Raw genomic sequence first — 17,203 nt, 5'->3', positions numbered from 1 at the left:
TCTAAAGGAGTGTCAGGCTGCCTTTACCTTTAGAAAGGTCCTCCAAAAGATCGATGAAGTGCATCATATTTTTCCACCGTCAAGTCGAAGTCTAAGGCACACTTGGTCCCTCATTGGACATCGTCCGCCGACGGATTCCCCTCAACCTCCTCCACGTGAGAAAAAAAAAAAGTTAGGGCTAGCCGTTCTTCATCGCCTCTATTCAGAAGCCGTAGGGGTGTAATTCTTAGCTAGTTATCTTGGCTTCTAACTTTTTTGAAACGAGTGTCGGGCTGCCTTTACCTTTAGAAAGGTCCTCCAAAAGATCGATGAAGTGCATCATATTTTTCCACCGTCAAGTTTATAATCGGCGATTTTTATGATGCAAGCATCGGCTCCTTTAAATCATATCATCGATTCAAATCAACTTCAGTTATTCAACGTCATTTATCGCCTTTTTTTTTTGAATTTTCGGTTTATTTCTAATTCGATTTTTTTTTTAGATATTTTACCAATAAATGGATAATGTGTAATGTAAGCTTTTCAAAAGTACACCTTGAGTTCGAAGAAGAGAAAAAAAATTAAAACTGCAGTGACTATTCATGAGATGCTCGGATTACCGTGGGAAACCCCGCCTTTTTGAGCATTTTCGGCCGGTTTCCATTTCCGTTTAGCTCCGTAACACATCGATGCACTTTTATTAGTGTTAAGTACTCGAAAGATTACACCATAAGGTTGAAGTAAAGAGAAAAAATTAAAACTTCAGTGACTATTCAGGAGATGCATCGGTTCCCGTGTAATAAATCGTTTTTCGCCGTCATTTTTGAGCATTTCCGGCCGGTTTTAATTTCCGTTTAGACCCGTGCCCCATCGATGCACGTTAGTAAGTGTTTATTACTCGAAAGTATATACCTTAAGGTTGGAATAGGTAGAGAAAATTAGAAATTGCAGTTACAATCCATGGTATGCATCGGTTACGATGTGAAAAATCGCCTTTTTGCGTAAATTTCGAGGATATTTGGTCGGTTTCCGGTTTCCCTCAGGCCGTTAATCGATCGGTGAATGTATGGGAAGCTTTGCTAGTCTGATTTTATACATATTAGAGGGTAGAAAGGGAAAAAATATCGATAATTGAAGAGTTTACTATCGAAAGATTTGGATTTACATGTAAAAATTCGTCTTTTTTTACCATTTTTGACCTTTTTTGGCCTATTTGAATTTTTTTAGGCCCTTAACCGTCCGAGTTCCATTGAAAAAAGTATATGATCCGAAAGTATACATCCTAAGCTTGAAGTAAAAAATAAAAAATCGAAAATCTGAGAGACAGTTTTTTCGAGTTTTCAGTTTGAACATTGAATGGCGAAAAAATCGTAAATTTTAAAAAACCCTAAATTACGGCCATTAGAATAATTTTTAGCTAAATTTCGATGGCATATTCAGAATCTACATGAAAAACTGGTCTAGAAACACTCTTTCAAAGTATGATGGATTGATACAGAGTCTCGCTATGGAGAGTCAAAGAGAGGGAAGTCGAGAAAATGAGAATCGCTAAAACGGGCGTTTTTGAATATCGCTAAAATTCACCCCATCTTTGGGGGTCGATATCTCGCGAACGGGGCGTCAGATGGGAAAACCCTTCAAATTAGTTTCTTATAATTATGTAAAGACCCCGTATACCAATTTTCAGCCAAATCGGAGGGGGTCGGGTTCCGAGCCTGGTACACTTGACGTGGAATGACCCTACTTTAACCACCCCGTGGTTAAATTAGTTTACAGTGTGGTTGAAGTAGCATTTTTTTGTTGTAAAATCTGCGTTGAAACATTGCACTCACGGTTTTTAGCAATTGAATTGTTGAATCAGCAATTTTTTTTTCCGTGTAGCTCACGATCCGGTGAATGCGCACTGAGAGCGGGAAAGTTCGAATTTCCTTAAAAGTTTATCAATATTTTTCTTCCTCTGATTTTTTATTTCAAGCTTCGACGGAATTTGCTTCGTCACAATGTAAATCATATGCAGAGTGGCCCAAACTTACCGTGACAGATTTTTTTCTAGGCTATTATAGGTCGGGCAAAGTCCAGAACCACGGGAACGGTAGAGAATCGACCCCCAAGAATCCGAATTTCATGATCCCGGAGCCCTCTTAGGAAGGTTAAAGGGGGTTCTCCACTTCAAAAGTCGTGATTTGCGTCAAAATTTTGATCGAAATCAGTAAGCACGGAAAATGTTAACTTAAATCAACACCGAGAGATCCAAAATCGGCCCATCCGTGTTCGAATTACTGATCCCTATACAGGTGAGAGACAGATCCCCCTTCCAAAAAATGCAAGAATCAGTGCTCCCATCTCCCGGAACTAGTACCGAATTTCGGAACTTTCGAGATTTTCCTGAATTTTTCCCGGAACTTTTGAAATTCCAGATATATTCCAGATCTTTTGCATTTTCCGGAACTTTCTCGGAACTTTTGAAAGAACCTTCACTTTTGACGGCCACGGAGAGGGAGAAATTGGAACTAAAAAGTTCCGAATGCCGGAACTTTTGACGGACATGGAATAGGAGCACTGTGCAAGATGTTCCCATGTGTAATTGACCCCAAGGAATCCGAATATGAGGGTCTCGTCACCCCCAGAGGCCTCTCTGATGGGGTATAAGAGGAATATCACACTGGTTTTTACGAGTTTAGATTCCCTCTCTTCATGCACAAGGAAAAGTTTGCCTCGGACTCATTTCCCACTCGATAAGAATATGCTCTGCCAGTCTGGAAGTCCACTCCGACATATCACTCTCATCTGGCAACATGGCTTGTATGATGTCAAGTGAGAAGAGGATCAGGAGCTCGTAAAAAGTGAAATTGATTCGGTTGATTGTAGCAAATAATTGGAGTTCCGTTGCGGACGTACGCCATTCAATTGGGCAGAGACCGGCTCGCGTCTGCGGAAAAACCTCAGGATATTCTGTAGCACGGCTTCCGAATCCGTTGATCTACATCCAACGTTGCCGTTTTTCAAGTAGAATATGTGTCAAATTACACTGCCCTCCGTGAGAAAATCGGATAATTTTCCACTGCGGCGGCAACGATGTTGAGCAGTTACGTGGCGCCTGGTGCGCACGTGGCCTAGTAGCGGATGGCGATGACAGTACGGTAAAGTCTCGATTATCCGTTGTGATTAGGAAGTAGCGCCAATGAAAAACTGAGGATAATCGGATCCCCTGAGCCACGGGTTGGAAAAATGAAAAAAATGAACGAACAAAAATAAAATAAAAAAGTAATAAAAGCTTGGTTGGGGCTCTTTGGACCCTGATCCCCACACTTTTGATATTTAGTGTAAAGATTCCCTAACTGTCCACCTTGTTAAAAGAAAATCAACATTTGAATGTTAAAAAAAGTTAACGAAGAAACTTACTGCATGAACAGTTGCTGATTGTATCTTTTTCGTTGTCCTCTGACACACTCTGAACTCCAAATAGCTCATCAAACAATAGTCTTTCTGTGCCGTTGCGGTGGTTGTGAGCCTCTGCTGGCATCTGAAATGAAATAAGGTGAAATGAGGTTAAGATTCAACAGTCAGAAAAGCTCAATACGATGCTACCAGAGTCAGCACCGGGCAGTCTCTGCCCGGACTGCTCAAAATAATGTTCGAAACTGAACTAAGGGCGTGCTTCCAGGACTTTATGTCCACCTGCCTTTCGTCCATTAAATAAATGTCCACCGCTATTTATGTCCACTAAACTAATAAGCTCAGTCTATATTAAGTCCACATGATTTAATGTCCAACCATGAATAAGTCCAAAATTATCCAAATTGTGGACATGTTATGTCCACATTTTTTTCTTCTCATTTAAATGACAGGAAACACCTCAAAAATAAATGCATACTACTACTACCTTCATTCTTAAAAACATTTCATTCATGAATCAAGTCATGAAAGAGAACAGACTCTAAGAGCAGATAAAAACATAATATGTTCATGTGTACACTTTACGGATATGATAAGATGAAAACCGAAGCGGGAGCCTAGGAAACGCTCCAATGCCAAATTAAACATTTTTTTAGTAACAGATGCTGTCAAAATTGAAAGTCTTCTTTAACTAGTTATTTCGTGCGCCTTCAATCTTTTAGGATACTGTGCAACGCCTCTGACGCGAAATAGTTGCTTAAAGCGTTGCGGCGCGGCAGGCAACCAGCGTGACACGCGCATAGGCGCCTACAAACCTAACGGGATACTTCACGCGTTGCGCAATGCGTGAAGTATCCCGTTAGGTTTGTAGGCGCCAGTGCACGTTCTGCACTGCTAACACGCCGCTCCGCTCTGTGTTGGGCTCTAATATTTAAACTCGCGGAGTCAGCGTTTTTCAACTCATGATTTTGAAATGTTTGCACTCTCTGCATTGATTATTCCCTTTAAACTAATGAAAAAGAAATATGTACTACTGGAAAATATGATGTGTTTTTTGTAAATATAAGAGTAGTTCCGTGTCAAATTTAATGTTTTCCAAAGCATCCAAATTTATTCTTTTATCATTTGGGCTTTTACTGTGCTGCAGCGTGGTGTAAGAGCAACTAAACGCTCAAAATTGGACGTATTTGACTCAAGAAGGTCGATGCACAAATAAGTTAAAAACAAAAAATTGCGTTCTTCTTTTAGTTTTTTTCCTCTTTTATTAATTTTTGTATAGTTTCTTTCATCACAACTACGGCTCATTGAGATTCATATCGATGCCATTGCTTGGAAAAGGTTTTACAAATATTTACCACGTATTAAAAATGTAAATGTTTTTAAAATGAAGTAATCAATTTCATTAAAAAAAAAAGAATGTGCATTTAAGGCATATTTTGTATCGGAAATTTCAAGGATAAAAATGAAACCAAGTATTTACCAAAGACAATTTGAAAAGATGAATCAAAACAAGAAATTAACATTTCATTTAAAATATGAGTTACGATAACAACACCTTATTCTCTCTTAATTTTCTCATTTCGATATTGTCAATATAATTTTACACACGGACTAATATATAACGTTTGAATTTGATTTTAGTGGACTTTACATTTGTGGACTTAACTAAGTGGACGTTTAAGTAATGGACTTAACAATAGTGTAGGCTTTAGAACTGTGGACGTAAAAATTGTGGACGAAAAGACTGTGGACGTAAAAAAAAAGTGGACATAAAGTCCGTGTACGAAGGGCGTAAATGATTAAAACGGTCAAAACTGTCAGAACTGTCAAAACAGTCAAAACGGTCAAAACGGTCAAAACGGTCAAAACGGTCAAAACGGTCAAAACGGTCAAAACGGTCAAAACGGTCAAAACGGTCAAAACGGTCAAAACGGTCCAAACGGCCAAAACGGTCCAAACGGTCCAAACGGCCAAAACGGTCCAAACGGCCAAAACGGTCCAAACGGCCAAAACGGTCAAAACTATCAAAACGGTCCAAACGGCCAAAACGGTCCAAACGGTCAAAGCTGTCAAGACGGTCGAAACGGTCGAAACGGTCAAAACGGTCGAAACGGTCGAAACGGTCGAAACGGTCAAAACGGTCGAAACGGTCGAAACGATCAAAACGGTCGAAACGGTCGAAACGGTCGAAACGATCAAAACGGTCAAAACGACCAAAACGGTCAAAACGGTCAAAACGGCCAAAACGGTCAAAACGGTCAAAACGGTTAAATCACATTTTCTGTATTGCCATCGTGTGGACAAAGAATGGATCCAAGACGCCTAGAAGCACAGTCATGGTATTCTCCGTTATAATTCTCTTTTGTTAAATCTATGCTTTAAAGTGTTAAGTGCCCGAGCGCACTTTTAACGATATTTTTTTTTTTTTTTTTTAACGATTTAAACGATATTTTTGACTAATCGAATCAATGTTTCGCGTTCGGGTATGTTGGGATTTAGATGAAAGTTTTCGAAATATATTTTGGAGGATAAAACAGTTGAAATGTACTTATAGGCGTAATGGATCTTTTTTTCCAAAAATTAAAAGTAGAACCATTATTTTAACAAAATTTGTTCGATATCTCAACGTCTGTTAACATTTCTCCCGTTTTAATCGTTTCTTGAAACCATCCTTAAATAACGCCGGGAACTTTTTTTATAATTTATTGACCCTTCCCGGGCCATTTTAGGTCCCCTTTCCTCTACTCCCCGCCCTTATGATGGATTTTTCATGCAGTATCAGACCCCCCTCTTCTTAGACCTTTGACGTCATTGATGAACCGTAACCACCATAAACTGCATCACTGATCTTGGATTTTTCCCATGCATTCAGTCAATTTCGTTATGAATAAACATGAAATATAAGCGTCCTTCCCTTTTCCTTCCTCTTTTTTTGGGTGAAACGGGGTGAGGGGCTACACCCCCATCCCTCCCCCTTGAATCCACTTATGTCGGTCCTCCTCCTCCGGGTCCGTCTTTAACTTTAGGGTGTCCCCCCCCCCTTCCGCTGTCCATTGCAACCACCTGCCTCCACCAATAAGATACCTTCATATCCCTTTTGCCTTCTATATGTCTATAGCTTTGTCTATACATTTCAACCATCAGCCCGCAGGACTGTAGCGAGGGTTTTTCTCGAACCACGGGGGACACTATTTCGCAAGTTACGTTGGTCGCGGCCGGCGCGGCGCCGGAGAAAGTGGTCAGCGCAGGCGCCGCGTCCAAGGTCACCGGCAGATTTTTTGATCCGGAAGAGCATCGTCGCTGGATCCGAATGGGGGGGGGGGGGCAAACGTGGGGAGGAGGAAAAGATCTGACCGCTCCAGCCGCGTCCCATGACGGTGGCCGTGGACGAAAATCGAAAGTTTTCTTTCGCGACGGCGGCGTCGGCGGTTTACTGGGCTCGCGGAATCCAAGAAGCCTCATCCAGCCTTCTCTCGTCCTCTTGCGTCCGGCGCAGCAGCGCCCGGTGCGGCATTCCAATCGCCGGGCCGGGCGATTGGATCTTGGCGCGGATCGCCTCAAGTTGGGTGGCTACCTTTCCCTCTCGCACGTGTGCATCGCGCGGGGTTCCCTGAGTCGGCCCCGGAGAAACCCATAGACCAAGCATACAGAAAAAACCAAGATTCAAAGAATCTTTGATGATGATTCCGAGGATAAAATGCAGGCTTTGCGATTTGCATAGGTGAACATTTACCGTCGCAACCGCCCTGATGCACTGAAACAAAACTCCGGCCGTGGAGACGGTACACACATACGGGCTATATAGACATAACGTCCGTGTTCCGGGCTCAGAGGCCGAAAGTTCCGGGCGTAGCACCCGGAGCAGTCGAAGCTACAGTTTCAACACCCGGAAGTTTCGTCTTCTGAGCCCGGAACGGACGATTTGTCTATATAGTCCGTAACTTTTTTTTCAGTGCGCCTGAAGAGGTAGCTTAGCAGGCATCACCTACATTATGGATAAGTATCAGCCGTACCTCGATTGGTGTCTAGTTATGCGACTCTAGAGCTAGTAGAGTACACACCAAATACGTTTACGCACTTTTAGACTGCCGCAGAAGATAGTCTGACATATTTTTTCCATATAAAGTAAATGTAAGAATCAAGATGAGACTATACTAATTTGAGTTGCGGTTCTACCACAATTAATTAGAAACGTCTGTATCATCCAACAAGTTGTGGTATACCACAATTTTAGGGGATAACCCTTAACACTTTTTTTCCCGTGACAGACTGACTGAGAAGAAGGTATGAAAGGACGGCAACTCACTCTGAAGGACTTTCTCGCCTAAACGGCTCCGAATAGAGTATCCGATAAAGTTCGAGTCACGAGTCTGAGTAAAGGCGCGCTATAAACATTTCCAAGAGAAAGATTTACGTACGTGAGGCGATCACCACTTTGCCCCCCCCCCTCCTCCGTCCACGCGCAAAAATAAATCCCCCTACAACTTGGTCACACGTGCGGAAAATATCCTTAAGGAAAAAGGCTGCGTGGAAAATTGCAATATTACCAATTTCGGAACTTGAAAAGTATTTGTCGATTAGCCACGAAAATCTGCCGTGTTACCGAAGAGAGCAGTGATGACAGAATTTTCAAAATCAAGTTTGTCTCAAAATTCGACAAAATTTATGAACCGAATAAAGCCCAATTCACGCTATCAAACTTCTCATTCAACTCTTGAATGCAACTTGTCGACAGGAGACAACGACAATTTCATGAAAAATTCAACGGAAACTTGAATGTGACGTCATATTCAATTTTTCGTTCAAATTTTCATCCAACTTTTTGTTCAATTATGTCGGAAAGTTGAATGGAGGGTAATTGAATTGAATTATTTTGCGTTCAACTTTCCATCAAACTTTCCGTTCAATTAAGAGTAGGTCGGATGAAAAGTTTGATAGTGTGAATTGGGCTTTAGGCAGGGCCGGATTTACCTACTTGCCGCCCATGGGCCGCCTGTATTTTGCCGCCCGCTTCTCGTTCGTTTTGAAACATCAATAAAAACCATCAAGTACACGTGTCGGAGGGGGAGAGGCGTGTAAGACCCGTGTTGGTCACATTTCTTGCGAAAGCCCTGTCAACGTCAACACTACTAGCGAAAGTTCACGGAACTTGGCGCGAAAGTTAAGTTCCGTAAACCTATCTCTGTATGGACAAGAACCCTCCATCTATAAGAAATGAGCCAAAAAATTATGAAAGAACAAACATAAATGTGATTTTATAAGTTTAACTTCTGCCGCCGCGCCTTGCTGACCGCACTGTGTTTGATGCAATGCGTGAAGTATTCATGCAGTCTTGTAGGCGCTGTGCGTTTTACGTCGACCACTGCTGACGTACTAAGTTTGACGCAATGCGTGAAGAATTCATGGAGTCTTGTAGGCGCTGTGCGTTTCACGTCGACCACTGCTGACGTACTAAGTTTGACGCAATGCGTGAAGTATTCATGGAGGCTTGTAGGCGCTAATATGTGTTACATGCTGACCGCTACGCCTGGGGCTTCTCCTTTTAATCTCAAGTCCTCGTCATCATTGCCCTCTGCGCTGCGCCGTTCCAGGCCAAATTGCATGCTTGCATGGTAACTCTCTTAACTCGACTAATTAAAGGTGCTGTCTCTTGCATCACCGAAAGACGACAAAATTAGAACTTAGTATATTCTCTGGAAATTAGAAATTTTGTCGCCTTTTCTCGTTTGTAATTTTTTTCTGAATCCAAGTTTTTTCATACCTACATTTAAAAAATTGCAAAATTTGCCTCCCCCTTAAATTGGCCGCCATGGGCCGCGGCCCATGTGGCCACTCCCTAAATCCAGCCCTGGCCTAAGGGTCAATTGTGCTATTCCTTAGTGGTTTGCGCTTATAGGTTAGCAAGAGAAAACAAAATCTGTCCAAGCTCCAAGTTTCAACAACCGATGTTAAGGAAGACATTGTTCATCCAAACGTACGACGTAGCCAGGACGTCAGCTACCGCGGTAGAAGAAATCATGGTATATGGTAAACACTACCGCGATAGAAAATATCACGCCATGTTTTTCGAAGGGCAATATCCCCGTTGCTTTTGGACTTAGAAGCTTGACATTAAGATAGATCCGAATAGTTTTTGCTAATTAAGAGCTTGAACCATCAAAACACGACTCCGCATGTGAATAGCTTAACTGACTTCCGAATCCGACGTTACAGCTCAGTTATGTGTTTGTCTTTTCTCTCAAAGACGGGAGTTGTGAAATATTAGTAGCTAGATCCGCGCCATCCTTCGAGAGAGTATATCTCCTAAGCTATCGAGTTCAAATTGACACCTTTCTCCGCCAACTTTTGAACTTTACATGTGTTCAGAATTTGTCAAAAACATAATTGCAAGCATACCGAGAGAGAAGATAAAGAGAAAGAGAGAAGATTAAGGGAACCTAGGAACGAAGAAGGAAAGAAGCTTACATTCGGTAATTATTCACGACAAATTTGACATTAGATGCTTCAAAAATTCAACAAAATTTTGGGGGAGGCCCCTAGACCCCCCTTACATCCCCCTTTGAGTTGTCTGGATCCACCTATATCCGGCTCAAAAAATCGTAATCTAACCGAGTTCCGTGAAAACACCAGTGCAACGGGGTGATAAGTTAAAATGCCCCCAAAAAAATGTCCAAAAGTCAAAATGTCCAAACCTTGAATGCCCAAAATTCTAAAAAAGCCAAATATCAGTAATGTCCAGCAGACAATTAAGTCCAAAAGTAGGCAAATGTCCAAATGTGAGATTAGGCATTGGTTGAGTTGTCATTGGATTTTTGGGTGCAGGTTGGCAAGCTGTTTGTGAATGCAGCCATGGAAACAAATGCAGGTTCGGAAAATATGGTGATAAAATTTTTCATGAGAGCAGGCAAATTCTTACTTTTAATGATTTATTTCCCAAATTTTAAGTGATATTGACAAACATAACAAACATGGCTAATATTACCCTGTTTGTCATTAAAAACCAAAAAAAAAAAAAAAATTATTCTTGTCCATAACAACTTAATTTGGACATTCACCTACTTTTGGACTTATTTGTCTGCTGGACATCGCTGATATTTGGCCTTTTTAGATTTTTGGGCATTCAGGGTTTGGACATTTTAACTTTTGGACATTTTTGTTTGGACATTTTGACCTATCACCGTGCAACGGTCCCGGAGGGTTTCATCGCATATCAGTAGCTCACGTTCCGTTCACGTCCTATTTTAATTTTTCGGCGCAGGTTCCCACGTATCGATTCGCGAAATTAAGTTTACGGAGCCGGAAAATATTTCGGGGAGCCCGGGAGGAAACTACGGGGTCGCGCGGAGCGAGCAGCGGCTGGCGGCGGCGAGAACGTAAAGTTCGTGAGATGAATAAATGAGTCGGACTTATGATAAGGCGCAACGCGAAGTCGAACAGCTCCGCGTTTGAGTGGCCGAGAGGGGCCCGGAGCGGGCGGGGGAGGGGGAGGTTGGAAACATTTTCGAAAATACTTGGAGTTCACTTCAAATGGCGCACTTTTTGCCAAGAATGCATCCATCGATCCGCGTTTACTCTTACGACGTTGCCTTTCAACACCCCCGCCGCGGCGACGGGGACAAAACCGCGTATCCGGAGGTTGGGTCCGGGGGGGAGTTGAGCGGTTTCTGCTGGGGGGAGGAGGTCCCCCTGCTCCGGGTGCCGCCTGCCACGCCGGAACCCTTTCAGCCCGGGTCTGGCTCCGTTTATGGAGCCGGGTAATTTCGCAAATGGAGAGAGCCGAGGCGGGGAACGCTGGGAGGTGTGAAAATTCAGAGGAGCCCTTTTCAATCGGGGAACTTGTCTCTTTATGACGAAAGCCTTTCGCAAACGATCCTCCCCGGCATCGGGTTTCGGGACACTTCCTACTCTCCCGGTCCCGCGGCCGTATCTCCACAATCGATAAGCCGATGGCTTCCCCAGACTGAAATCTTAGAGTTCCCCCTCGTCGGCCGGGCCGTGCGGTGACACAAAACTTTGCATGAAAACTCGCATCGGCCGGGAAAACAAGGACTTCGAAGAAAACAAGAATTTAAATTGATTTAGAGCACTGGAAAAAAAAAACACATTGGATCTAGAGTCTAGGCTCGGACAAGAAAAACAGAACATCGACAAGAAAAAGTACTCTTGATTCAATCAGAATCTAGCTTAAATCAAGAACCAAGCCTCTTGATTTAAGCGGATTTCGTTTTGATTCAAGCAAAAATCCGATTGAATTAAGAGTATTTTTTCTTGTCGATGTTTCCAAGAGTCTAGACTCTAGATCCAATGTGTTTTTTTCTCAGTGTGTAATAAAGACTTTTCGGTTCGTATAACCGAACGTTAGACATGTTTGACCAAACTTAGTCCGTCAGTTCATTTTACCACACAAGTTCTGTTACACGAACCGAAAGTTTGGTTTCACGAACCGAAAGTTTGGTTACACGAACCGAAAGTTCGGTTACACGAGCCGAAAGTTCGGTTACACGAGCCAAAAGTTCGATTCGGCGAGTCGAGTTAGTTGGGATGATATGGCACACGGAACCTTTGTATATATAAGACCGAACTTTTTTTTTCAGTGATGATTGAACCGGGTGGTTGATCTATAGACTAAGGAGGTAAAATACAGACTATCTTTAGGGTCTCTCTTGGGTCGCCGTTAGTGAGTCTATGACTTACCTCCTTTGTCCATCCCAACACCATCAATAAAATCGCTCCATTTTCCATTTGTCATCTTTGTCCGGAGCTTTGTCTATCAATTTCAATAAGCAGCCCGTTAGTCCATTTTCGGTTACTGTGACCGAAAACCTCAGTTACTCGAACCGAATATTCATGTGCCTCATACGCACCGAAGTTCGATCCTTCTGACCGAAGTGTTTTCTCCATGTGTCGAATTCGTTAAGGATGGGTTTTGTCACGCAAAGTTCGAGTTATGCCGGTCACGGCTCGGGCTTTTTCCTCCGACCGAAACCAGTTGTATGTGCCGTGGCCCGGACCGGAACCAGTTCTGGTCGTGGAGGAACCACCGACTGACGAGTCAACGCCTGGTCGGAAGACCTTTTGAATGCAGCTGTAGGTCACGGCCAAAGCGACTCGTAACAGAGATTGATTTCTTCTCACAAGCACACTGTTAATGACCGTTAGTTTGTGCGCTTCTGGGACCACCGCACTGTAGTCTTAGGATGGATCTAGCACGGCGAAGCCGATTTATAGGTCCAATGGACGTCATCCAAAGGAGTTCATAAATGTTTATTCCAAGTTAAATTAACTTTGAATAATGCAATAAATGACGATTATCAAGACTCCGACCTACAAATAATGAAATGGTACTTCCTAGGGCGAGAAAAGACATCCAATGCCGCACAGTGGATCGAGTCAATTAGGGAGGTCGGACATGAAATTTTTCACTAAAACTGCAAATTTTGATGGTTAGTTCGTCAAATTTTGAAGTTTAAGGGGTCCCTAAAGAAGAAAATTTCACGATGAGGGAACCAATGGAGCAACTTTTAAATCCTCAAAATTTTGTATGAACGGAGTTATAAGCCTTTAAATTTTCCAAATTTTGTCCGGCCTCTCCTATTGACCCGAACCACTGTGTGCTGTTGAGATCGTAAATAAGATTTGCTGAAAACCAAAGATGCATATCCTCATCTTGAGCTAAAATCTTTACAGCGATTAACAGAGGAAATGTATGGCAAATTTCTGGGAAAGGTCGATGGTAAAATTCTGATAAACTAACAATGTTTATTGATATTTTACCATCGACCTAGCCAAGAGATTTGCCATGAATTTCCTTCAATAAACGCTGAAAAGCTTTTTGTTTCCCCTCGTGATGAGGATGAATCTTTGGTTTTCAGCAAATCTTATTTTCGATCTCAACGTTATTGGAAGTCTAATCTGCCTTTTTGTCGAAGAAGTAGCGAATTTCTTATTTGAATTTTTAGGAGAATTGAGACGTTGGGTGCAAAAAGGGCATTTCTTGGTTGCGATGTATTGGAATCCGACCGCTAATTTATGTTTCATAGAAGAAACTAATCGGTGGATTTTCTGAAATTTTTTGAATTTCAGTATTGTAAAATCATTAAGAAAATTCACTAAAAGTTTCAATAAATTCCATAGATATACTTCCGTCATAGTGGATGAAACGTTATAGCGAAAGATTCTAAGACACCGCAACCAAGAAATGCCCTTTCTGCACCCAGCGCTGCAATTTTATTCGAAATTTCATCCGGTGTCTTTGAGAGTCAAGGGAGAATGTTCGAAATCTCTTTCAAAACGAAATATTTTATTGGGAGATATGCGACAGCATAGCTTCTCGATCGAATCTTCACCGGTTAGGAGGAGGAAATAAATTCGAGAGGCAGCTTCACTTTTCGTCGTTCTGCTGACATTACGGCGCAACCGTACTCAACAATACGCCCTGTCGTCCTTTGAATTCTATGATTTCTATAACTCACGTGAAAAAAGAGTTACGCCTTTCGGCAGAGCAAAGTATGTTGGGAGACTCTGCTCACTTCTCTCTTCGTCTATACATATACGGCTTGGTAGCCTTCTCTCGCGATGCAGTTAGCGCAGATTTCTGGTAGCGCACACAGGAAAAACGGTTTGCGTCGGACACTCGAAACGGGTACGTCAATTGGCGTCACCTATCCTTTTTGCATCCCCTTTTTGCCGATCTAGGGCTGAGACGAACACGGGGTATGTTGCGGCCTTAAACCGGCAGGTGTTTCTACCGTGCTAAGGAACACGCTGTATTAGCCTTCAGGCGTTGCCAGATTTCCTTGGTCAAATCAATAATTTTCAGGAAAATTTACGAATATTTTTCCTCCAATTTGTCAGATGATTTTGTTTGTAATTTGATCTAAAGTCTCTGAAAATAAAAGGAAAAATATTCAAAACTTTCCTCAAAAATAAACATATTATTGGAGGAAATTTGGCAACTATCGAATGTTCTTACGGCGTTCTTCCTCAGCAGTTCAGTGTTGAGCGCTAAAACATTAGGAAACGCCAACAGGCCTATCCGCTAGGTGTCTCCAACAGAAACTCGTTGTTTCCCTGACGAAAAAACGTAACTGCATTTCAATTTTGCCTTCCCCCTCGAAAAATGCATTTTGACCAGGAGAATCTTGGGCATTTCTAACTGAAAATTGCACTTACATTTCCTCCAGATTTCATGCAAATCCTAAAAAATTTCGGGTAAAAATTGCACAGGAGCATTTTTGTAAAATTGATGAATTATTTAAGTCAATCTGGCAACCTTGGAAGGGAGTTACGTTCCTTCGTTCAGGAGACGACTTGTTCGTACCGCGCATGTTAAGGTATACTCTCGTGTGAGCTTTTCTGTGTAGAATGCAAAGGCGGATCCAGCAATTTGGCAACACTGGATTTTCTCCAGTTAAACCTATGTTGAATTATCGATTCTTGTTAGAGCACCTGGCCCCTCCTGGCTCGATAGATTTCCATTGGTTTAAATGCGGAGAAAAAATAATGTTGCCAATTTGCAGGACCCACCGATGGTGGAATGAAGTTGGCGGAGATCATACTCACCGCGGTGTTGTTCTCGGAACGAGAGTTCATCGTCATCGTCGGAGTGGCTAAAACGACGGCCAAAACGTGGAGCAAGACGAGATGAAAGAATTGCCCGATTTGCATGGTACACACTAAACTTCAGGTGCGCTTAGGCGCAAGTCATTATTTTCAACGGTTGCACTCAGTCACTCGCGCAGGGTCCTCCGAGGTCACCAAAACACCGCCGCGGGGTCATCGCGGGAACGGGGGTCAAAAAACGCTCACCCGTAGCCGCATTTCGAATTCGGGATAGAAAATGTGAGGAATTGACCGATTTTGAGGTTATAGATCTGATATAAGCCTCAATTTTGGGTTTTTCTTCGTCTCGATCGATTTCGACTCTACTGGAGGAGGTATCCTCTCACTACGCGCACAACCTTTTTTTCTTTCAGTGTAATTCACTACGTCTTCCCTTCAATCACAATCTCGTTCAGGTCAATATACAAGGCGCTTCTCTACACCCGCTGTATCACAGTTTATGGCAACTTTTCAAGTATGACTTCCGGATCGCAAGCTCATAGAGAGAAGGCGTATTCCGCACTAGTCCGCGATTTCCGGTACAGTCTTTCCGGTGGATTTTTTCTTCCTCTTTTTTCTCGGGGCTAGCATGGGCGATGCATTTCCGACGTCGGACGGGGTACGAAGTTCCGGAGAAAAATCCGGAAGAAGTCGGTTACCCGGGACGAGAAACCAAAGCTCCGCGGAAAACTCCGGAGAAAGTCGGTTATCCGGGAAGAGAGACCAAAGTTCCGCGGAAAACTCCGGAGAAAGTCGGCTATCCGGGAGGAGAAAGCAAAGTTCCGAGGAAAACTCCGGAGAAAGTGGGTATTCCGGGAAACTGGGACCGGGGGACCGGACCGGGGACCGCGTTAGGCTGTCGTCGACACTGGACTGTTCCGAGTGTCCGTGCCCGGGGAGCGATGAAAGCTATGCTGGCAATGAAAGTGATCCTCGGTGGCTCCTTGGTCCTCGGCCGTGGATCGATTAACTCTCACTTCTTCACCGTATTGGTCCGCTTACGTCACCCGGCTCACTGTTGCCCGCGCTGATTTACACCGTTGTCTCGCCCCAACGGTCCTCAATTCCACGAGCCAGTGATCCCATTTCCCGCTGCGGTTTCGGGTTTTCGGAATTTTCTTTTCCTGAATTTTTCTCCGGAATCTTAAGTAGTACCTGCAATTTCCTGAGATCCTCTCTGGAAATTTTCTCCGGAACCTGAGGTAGCACCTGTTATTTTCCAAGAGCTTTTAGTTTTTCCACTGTTAGCTTGCCCAAATGGTCCTCAATTCCACGAGCCAGTGATTCTTTTTTCCGCTGCAGTTTCGGGTTTTCGTAATTTTCTTTTCCTGAATTTTTCTCCGGAATCTTAAGTAGTACCTGCAATTTCCTGAGATTCTCTCCGGAAATTTTCTCAGGAACCTGAGGTAATACCCGTCATTTTCCATGAGCTTTTGGTTTTTACACTCGTAGCTCGCCCGAATGGTCCTCAATTTGACGAGACAATGGTTTCAATTCCCAACTTAACACCAAATTTCGAATTTTTTAGAAGTTTTCAGCAGTTTGAGAAATTTCAGAATTGTCATTTTTGCCAGATTCTTCTCCTTAACTCGAGGTTTTCACCTAATGATTTCTCACGGCTCTGATTTTTACTTTCATTATTCAAGGAGGCAAACTTTTACGAACAATTTTAACCCTCCTTGTTTCACTAAGAAAACAATTTTGGTAAAAAAATATTGAATTTATGTTCATATTGAGCCCGAAAGTTTTTCGATTCAGGTAGCCGAAGTGCTCGGTTTCAGGAATCAAAGTTCAGTTTCCATGACCGAAAATTTCGGTTGCCTGAACCAAAAAAGTTTTGCTTTTCAATATGAACCGCGAAGTTCAATATCTTTTACCAAACTTTAGTATCACTTCAGTTTCTGTCACCAAATATTTCGTCAGTGTGTCGCAGGAACGCTAAAATTTTCACCGCTTTTTTTGTTTCATCCTTTTGCTCGGGTAACTTTGACTCGGCGTCACTTTTTCCCGGACCTTTCAGCTTGCCCTGGAACTTCTACGTTCATTTTAAACAACTAAAATAAAAAAAATAAATAAAAATGAACGAAATATCTCCAAAAACGACACCAGGAACTACCAGCCCAGCAATATTTTGTCAGCAAGTGCAACCTGGGACGGATTTCTATCGATAAGCTGCGACGCTCTGGCAACACATCGGAAGTCGTATTTAGATATCAACTGATCGGTG

General features: G+C 42.7%; 1 protein-coding gene across 3 annotated transcripts in view; it reads right to left on the bottom strand.

Moving 5' to 3' along the window:
• LOC109030012 (trypsin-1) overlaps window positions 1–17,203 on the bottom strand; it is a 42,745-nt gene that overhangs the window by 18,136 nt on the left and 7,406 nt on the right. The window contains exons 1-2 of one of the 3 annotated variants that reach the window (XM_072295912.1): window positions 14,938–16,054; window positions 3,382–3,502 (exon numbers count right to left, since the gene is read on the bottom strand). In XM_072295912.1, the coding sequence (XP_072152013.1) occupies window positions 3,382–3,502; window positions 14,938–15,042 (226 nt within the window). In that variant the 5' untranslated portion in view covers window positions 15,043–16,054. Of the gene's footprint in view, window positions 1–3,381; window positions 3,503–14,937; window positions 16,055–17,203 lie in introns of those variants that run through there. The other 2 variants (XM_072295913.1, XM_072295914.1) reach the window with 2 other exon arrangements.

Source organism: Bemisia tabaci, chromosome 2, assembly GCF_918797505.1.
Source record: "Bemisia tabaci chromosome 2, PGI_BMITA_v3".
Classification (NCBI taxonomy): domain Eukaryota; kingdom Metazoa; phylum Arthropoda; class Insecta; order Hemiptera; family Aleyrodidae; genus Bemisia; species Bemisia tabaci.
The sequence above is the reverse complement of the archived record's forward strand: the minus strand, read 5'-3'. Positions and strand labels throughout refer to the sequence as shown.